Raw genomic sequence first — 7,859 nt, forward strand, 5'->3', positions numbered from 1 at the left:
AACCCAACAGGTGCGCCACATACGGAAAGCATAACAAAAACAACTCCGGAGCAAAACAGAACAACTCGAAAAAGCAAAGAATACTTACGGCTCTAGTCGGCCGCTTCAAGCAATGTGCCTTCGGGCACCCTTTGTCGCGGATCACCCCCTGAATCATGCGGGCGACCCGGTTCGAAGCTTCATCCTGGGGGACCTTTCGGTTCTGCCCCCGGGTTGGGTCTTGGCGACCCCAGTACTCAAAGCCGGGGTGCACCCTATCCTAAATTGGCTGTAGCAGCTGTTCGCTGAAGGACAGGGCCACCACGGTACCTGTCAGCCCCTAGGCTGACAGACCGGTAATCTCGTTGAGGAGGGGCGTCGCCTGGACCATCTCCTCCTCGATCGGCAACTCCTCCAAGCACGCGCTGTACTCCGATGCACGACCGGTGCGAGTGGGTAGACAGGGAGCCGGGTTCGACACCACGAACCACTCCTTGTTCCACCCCTTGTTGCTGTCATAGAGCTCCAGGGCCGGATACGATCGACCCTGGCACAGAGAGAAGGCGGCGCCGCCGACTACGTTGCAGCGGGTGCTGGACGGGTACCCCTTCAGATGGTACAGTGCCCGCCATAGATTGAAGTCGGGGGCAATGCCCAGGTACGCCTCACACAGATGAATGAAGATCGCGATCTGTGCAATGGAGTTTGGCTTGAGATGTGTTACCTCAAGCCCGTAGAAGAAAAGGAGACCGCAGAAGAAGGCCCCCGTCGGCAAGGTGAAGTCCTTCTCATAGAAGGACCGGAAGACCACTGTCTTCGTGCGGTCCTCCGTCGGGAAGTCCTCCCCATAGCAGCACTTCCACCCAGAGATCTCCTTCTCGGGGAGGAGGCCGCGCTCCACCAGATCTTTGATGTCCTCCTCTCATAGGGTGCTCGGCACCCACACCTTCGAAGGTGGCGGCACATCACCGATGCTCCCCGACGCGGAGGAGGAAGACTTCAGTGAGGCGCTAGCCATTCCAGGTGGCCGCGTGCGGATCGGATCTACAGAAGGATGGAGAAGATGGCTAATGGCAAGGAAGCAAGAGGGCGAGCTCTGAAAGGCTAGGGAACGGGTAGCCCTCCGTGGGCCGAGCCCTTCCCTTATAAAAAGGATCGGGCGTGCGTGCAATGGCAACCCCGAATATTGCGCGGAATTCGAATCGACTTTCCAGAAACTGCCCGAGTCGTGCTCGGCAAGTAGCGGGCCCCCAATAGTAACTTTCTGCCCGTTGCGGTTGTTGACAATCCTTAAGTGCTAAAATTGACCATCAACTCTTGCAGAGATCTGTGCCAAAACAAATACCAAACTAGAATTAGGACTTTGATACTAATCATTTCCACAAGTTTTGGTGAATCGATGTTTATAGGAAGCCATGTCTGCATATGGATGAAAGTCGTGCTCATACAAAGGGAAAAGTACACATCAGAGCATTATACGCAAGCACGAGAATTAGAGGGCACACATCCCGAAACGAATTAGCCGAAGCCCAAGAGAAGAGACACTTCCGACAAACACAGCGGTACGCACATGGATCCTAGGGCCCAAATGACATGTCAAACCCACATATCTACAGGAATTCACCCCGCGATCCCCACAAGGAGCCCACAAGGAATATACCGACCGAAGATGAGCCCAAAAGGCCACAGAAAGGGTTCGGCCGACCCCTTGTTGGGCCTAATCAGGCCCAACTTTCTCCGGGACACTCCCACGGCTCCCCTACATCTATCCCAGGCGTGCATAGTGCCACCTCGTAAGTCTAACCGTGGATCCACCCTTGGAGAGGCTATATAAGGAGGAGGAGAGCCCCCCATTCAACACACGACATCATAACACAAGATACACTTTGGTGGGGAAATGATGTAGATTAGGATAGGGAGTGTGTGAGGAGAAGTGTGGAGGAGTGCCGGGCTTGTCGGCATCCTTCTTCTGCTTGTACCTCGACAGGTACGAATCATTTGAGTAAATACCTGAGTTTATCTTTTGGTTATGTTCTTGGTAAAGTTATTCCCTATTGTTATTCGTTTGCGGGTTCATCTTCCGTTCATGTGACGGATACTCTAGTAGAGGGCCCCTGATAAAGACGGGTAAACCCTGATCACCGCTAGAGTAGTAATCGAAGGATTAGATGTGGTGTCTAGGCCCTAGATTACCTTTGTTTGTGTTGAGCTCAGCTGGCATTATGGGGTAGACGGCAGGTGGTGACAGCCCTGTCTGTCTGCTACGAAGACAGTCTGCGTGGTTAGTGTACTCCCCCCCCGCCTGAGTTCGACATAGAGGAATACTGGAGGTCCCTGGCAAACCAGGGTCAGACCGGTGCCCGAAGTAAACGAATAGCAGCAAAGCGTAGCCTACCTTGATCCTTTTCCTTAGATAAACCATGCTACCTAGGCTATCCTACCTCTTGTTCTCTTGAGTGAACTAGCTCAAAGACTGTTACACCTCTCTTCCTGGTGGAAAATACAATACCCAGAATAAGCCCCACAGGAGTAAGGTAAAAGGAGCGAACAAGGCCAACTTATTCAAAATAAAGGTAAGAACACTCAGTTGTGCCTTGTGCATAAGTCAGGAATATGACTTTGTAGCAACTCCTGATCAACAACCTAAGTCTAAAACTTTGCTCAGGACGAGCAAAGGGCTAGCTTGGAGGAGTTGTTGACGGTCCTTAAGTACCAAATTCGACTGTCAACCAGAATCGATAATAAAGGAAAACTATACACCTTACTCACATATTTCTACCACTAACCTTGCTCCACAGTTATTTTGGAGTTTGTATGATTTCAGATGAGCAAGAGTGAAATAAGAGGAAAACACGCAGCAGACGCCACACAACTACGCAGTAGATCGCATCCGGCATCATACACTTACAAAGAGGGCCCATCTGGTAGAGCAAACGGGTGCACCACGCATAATACATATAAGAAAAGATATCAGGGCCCACATGTCAGCCTGCCAGAGAAGGATAAGGACGCGAGGCGGCCAGGTGGGGCCGATCGGCCCCCTAGGTCGGCCGAACCTGGCCGGCCTCCCATCCAGGTGCATTTCGAGGAGTCGTCCCCATGTCTCCTGATCACCTTCTATACGTGGATTTGGCGGGAACCGACCTCCACTAGTATAAATAGGGCCCCCTCTCACCCCTCTCAACACACACAAACACTTCATTCCACTCATTCCAAGGAGTCTCTCTCTCACTCTCTTGCTCTCTTAGCTAGGTAGTGGAGCTATGCTAGTCTTCCTTAGCAAATCAAGTCATCCTCGGGGTCGTTGAGCAATCCTCGGCTCCTGGTATGGCTTTGTATCCGACTTATCAGACTTCTATTCATAATATAGAGATGTGCCATGGTTGCTTTACTATCTTGATAGTTTATCAATCTATGCTTAGTTCGTTCATGAGTTGTGCTACGGATTTGGTTAGGCTAGATGATCTGGGTACGGATAGAGGTTCGTTGTGCTTTCGGGCTTGCTCTAGCGTTATACTTGTCCATCCGAAGGGTGGGAGACCCGGGGACACTAGGGTAGTGACTTCATACATGAGCGTGGTGTGCGGGTATGCGGTATCCTTCGGATATGACCGTGCTCCATGGTGTGACTAGGGTAGACAACTGGTGGTGACAGTCCTGTCCGTCCGGCGTAACAGCTATGTTGCGTTTAGCGTATTCCCCGACGTTCGGGTCCGGTGTGGGAGCTTCTCCCCGCTATCCCATTTTCCTGGCACCTATTGTCCTAACCATGTCCTAACATGACCCCAACTTTGGATAGAAGCACTAGGACACCTAACTTAGCCTAAGCTCTAGCTAACTTAACATGGGATAGATTAGTTCTTTCTTTTGTCATTTCTCTCTTTTATTCCTTCTTCCTGGAGTGTGGATGTGTGTTGTGTCGCATTACCCTTTCTTATTTCTTTATCATGGCTTACCCCTATCAGAGTGTTGCCTATTGCTTGAGGCACAATGTCATGATTAATGTCAAGTACAATACCTTTGCCACTGCCATCCTTTGGGAAAATATAAATAACGATACTCTTACTCTCCGGGTGAAATGCTACAACGGTATATTTGTACGCTTGCGGATCCTTCTGTAATCGTATAGACTATACCACGAGAGTGGTGTTGCTTTGGTGCAGTTGCTAGAATGGGAAACGGCGCCCTTGTTTTTAGTAATTACACTAAGGAATGCCAACGAGCATTTCTGAGGCCGTTGCCGAGGTCTTTGCAAACTGGGTAGCGATTTAAGAAATGCCAATAGCACTCTTGACCTCAAGAGATTGACACTGTGGCAATTGGATTGATCATGATTGCATCCGACCTAGGAAAAGGCTTGAATTCTCCATTTGAATGAAGTGCTCTATTGCCGTTGCCTGATCACCAACGACAATGAACACTGCACCAACCGGGAGAGCAGCCGCATTACAATGCAATCAAGGTAATTAACTATACTTCACCTTCAGGGGTAGTACCATGGGATGATAAGTATCCCGAGCACCCCAGACACCACATCAAGGTACGAATCTTTCCGACAAACTTTCACGATGCGGTGCTACACTTTGGAAAATTTCATCTAGTTTAACCGAAGTTGACAAAAATAAAATGTCTTGTTCTAAAGACTCTAAATTTTGAACTCTTGCCGACAGGTAAATCGGTAGTTATCTCATATTTGGTTTTGACCATTGCATGTTTGAATTTCTCTAATCTTTATTTGATTTATGCATGAGCATTGCGCCTTTTGCATCAAAACCCTTGCATGTTTTGTTTCCTCTCCTTTTGCATCATAAACCATCATGAATCTTGGAATTAGACAAGTGCCCAAGGGGCAATTTTGGAAGAAAATGGCTGCCAAAAAAATTTGGAGTGTAGTGCATGCATGAACTTGGATGATTTTCATGTCCAAGTTCATTTGTGGCCACTCCTAGGCCTACACCGGCCTACCCCTGCACTCATTCATGCATCTTTGGAGTACATGGCAGCCATTGTGCATCTCTGAAAAAGGGGGACTCATTTCGGGGCCACCACATGGCCGGCTGACCATCATGGTCGGCCGACTGTGGTGGAGCTCCCCTCTATAAGAGGTGGTGCACTGGGGTCATTTGCACCCTCCTCTATCTAGTTGCATTAGTCCCACGCCAAGTTCTTCTCCCTTCTGCTCTCTTTGCTCTTGTTCTTCTCCATGTTCATAAAAAAAGAAGAAAAATATTTCCTTGCTTTGCATCCACATTTGCATTTTGTTTTTACCTTCTTCTGTCTGCAAGAACATGTTTGTGGTGGTACTACTACCCCGCAAGAACGATTTTGTGGAGTGTTATCACCCACAAGAATGATTTTTTGTGAGAGGCAACCATGCCCCACAAGGACTATTAACTCTCAGAAGGCTAACTTTGATTTTTTTGGCTAACTCTCACGTAATCCTTCCGAGTTTTGGTTGTGTTTGTGTTTTGTGATTTCAGGTATGAGGAATGTTGGAAGGAAGTTAATGAGCGCATTCAAGATGGTGACCGAGTCGAGTTCAAGTCGATCGAGCTCGCACCACTCATCCACTCCCGCACTGAGCGTCACCCATCATGACGAGCAGGCCGAGTCCCAGGCGTCGGAGGAGCAAGCCGAACAACAATAAGAGGAGGCGCCGGTTCAAGAAAGTGATTGACCAAGCCAAGGCATATACCATATTTGTGTATGGCCACACAAGAACATTGGAGTGCTTGAGATACTTCACAGAGGGAATAGAGTTAGTGAGGCCAAGAGTGACTAGATTTGCTTCATACTTTCTCACTTTGAACAGTATCCAAGAGAAGAAGGACCAGTTAAGGAAGATGGTGGTTCATAGTAGGTGGGGCTCATTAAAGGATGTGAAATCAAAGGAAGGAAAAGAGGCCACAGCAACTATATTGAGTCCAACATTTTGGAAGGATGTGAAGCTAACATTGGCTGTTTTTGAGCCATTGGTCAAAGTCCTCCGTTTGGTTGATGGGGATGTCAAGCCATCCATGGGTTTCGTTTATGGAGAACTACTAAAGGCAAAGAGAGAGATCAAAGAGGCCTTTGGCAATGTTGAGACTCGATTCAAGGATGTTATGGCTGTTATTCAGAAGAAGATGGATGGAAGACTTGATTCTCCATTGCATTTGACAGCTTATTTGCTGAATCCACACTATAGCTATAGTAAGCCATCAATCTTTGATGAGCCCAAAATAACAAAAGCATTTGTAGCTTGTGTTGAGCAATTTTATTATCATGATGAGGACAAGCAAGAGCAGGCTACCAACATTGAACTGAAAAAGTTTCAGAGTAGAGAAGGGCCATTTAACAAGAAGCTTGCAAGGACTTTTCAAAACTTTGATTACAACCCAGGTAGAGGTACTTGTTATTATTGGCAGTTTGCAGTTTTCTAACATGGTTGTTTGCTGTTTTAAAACTAATAGAGGTGTTTTTCTTTTATTTCAGCATCATGGTGGCGGCTGTATGGAACTAAAACACCAGCTTTACAAAACATGGCTACAAGGATCTTATCTTTGACATCAAGCTCTTCTGGTTCTGAAAGAAATTGGAGTGGGTTTGAAGGGGCTAGTACCTACTACCTATCTATTATTCTATTATGAACATTTCAGCAGCATTATGATTAAATTGCAGAACTGAAAATGCTCTTGTTTTTAATTTATAGATACACACTAAGAAGAGAAATAGGCTTACTACAATACGCCTCAACAAGTTGTTCTATATTCAATTCAACAATAGGCTGATGAATAAGAGAGAAAAGATCAAGTCAAAGAAAATCACTGATGTTCTGTTGTCTAGTGATACAACTGAAGCTCAAGGTTTTCTCCAAGAGGATGGAGATGATTGTGCATTAGTTGTCTTTAGAGATGAAGACGAGGATGAGATAGAAGGTACAGGGATACCTTGGTCTATTATTGGAGAGGCAGCAGGAGCAGAAGAACAGCTTCAGCGGCGTAGAAGTGCAAGACTAAGGGAGCTCTATGAAGGAGAAGAGTTTGAGTCCGAAGAAGAAGAATATGATGAAGAAGAGGATGACATTTATGAGTCCTATTGAACTGCAGGCTGCAGTTGTGTGACTATGTGTCTTCTTTTGTGCTTGTGCTATATTGTTTATTTATGCTTGTGACTTGTGATGTGAGAAACTTGGGTGAGAACTAAGAACTATGTGCTATGCTTGTGATGTCCTTTATTTAGAAATTGTGTCGTGCACTTGTATTGCTATCCTATCCACTTGTTTGTGCTTTAAAATTTGCAATTACTAGCTGCTGATATGGTCTGCTCATGCCTCGTGGATGGGAGGTGGCTGAACTAATTCAGATAAGTGACAACTTACTGCTTTCTATTTTTTTTATGAACTGCTTGCTGAAATCATTCAAATGTGTGTTTGTAGGAGCTAGGAACATGCAAGACTAAGCCACCAAGGAATCAGGTAAGTGACCCTCTTTTTTTATTTACTGTAACCTATAGCTATAGTCCTATATAATCAGAATTTTTTTCTATGTATACATAATATATATTAGTTTTGCCTAAATTGGCAAAACGCCTAGAAAAACGCCTAGGACCGCCTAGGCGCGATTAATCCCGCCTAGGCGCTAGGCAGTGGGTCACCGCCTAGAATCCGATTAGTGCCAAGCCGAACTTGGCTCTCAGAAGATCGGGCCTAGTCCTCATCAAGTGGTATCAAAGCTCAGTTGCTTTCCTAAATTTTAGTCCCTCGTTGTGTCATTGTGTTCGTTGGGTCTAGGTCTTGTTTGTGGTCTGTTTGGGTATGTGCTTGTCATCGTGCACTGCAATTTAGATTTCATCTATATATCTCTTGTTGTCCAGCTCTTGCGCAAGTAGCAAGAGGTGAG

At 46.5% G+C, this 7,859-nt stretch overlaps 1 protein-coding gene across 1 annotated transcript; it reads left to right on the top strand.

The window, feature by feature from the left end:
* Positions 1-5,822: 5,822 nt before the first annotated feature.
* On the top strand, positions 5,823-7,060 carry LOC120700917. The gene is made up of 3 exons (XM_039985114.1): positions 5,823-6,366; positions 6,454-6,572; positions 6,671-7,060. Exons 1-3 carry the CDS (start codon positions 5,823-5,825, stop codon positions 7,058-7,060), a joined length of 1,053 nt encoding a protein of 350 aa, XP_039841048.1.
* The last annotated feature ends 799 nt before the right edge of the window (positions 7,061-7,859 follow it).

Source organism: Panicum virgatum, chromosome 3K, assembly GCF_016808335.1.
Source record: "Panicum virgatum strain AP13 chromosome 3K, P.virgatum_v5, whole genome shotgun sequence".
NCBI classification, from domain to species: domain Eukaryota; kingdom Viridiplantae; phylum Streptophyta; class Magnoliopsida; order Poales; family Poaceae; genus Panicum; species Panicum virgatum.

Excerpts from the sequence above, each read along its gene's own strand:
- LOC120700917 (XM_039985114.1), top strand. The coding sequence starts at position 5,823 with ATGGTGGTTCATAGTAGGTGGGGCTCATTAAAGGATGTGAAATCAAAG. Across the intron at positions 6,367-6,453 it reads TGATTACAACCCAGGTAGAG|CATCATGGTGGCGGCTGTAT; the intron begins GTACTTGTTATT and ends CTTTTATTTCAG. Across the intron at positions 6,573-6,670 it reads ATTGGAGTGGGTTTGAAGGG|ATACACACTAAGAAGAGAAA; the intron begins GCTAGTACCTAC and ends TTTAATTTATAG.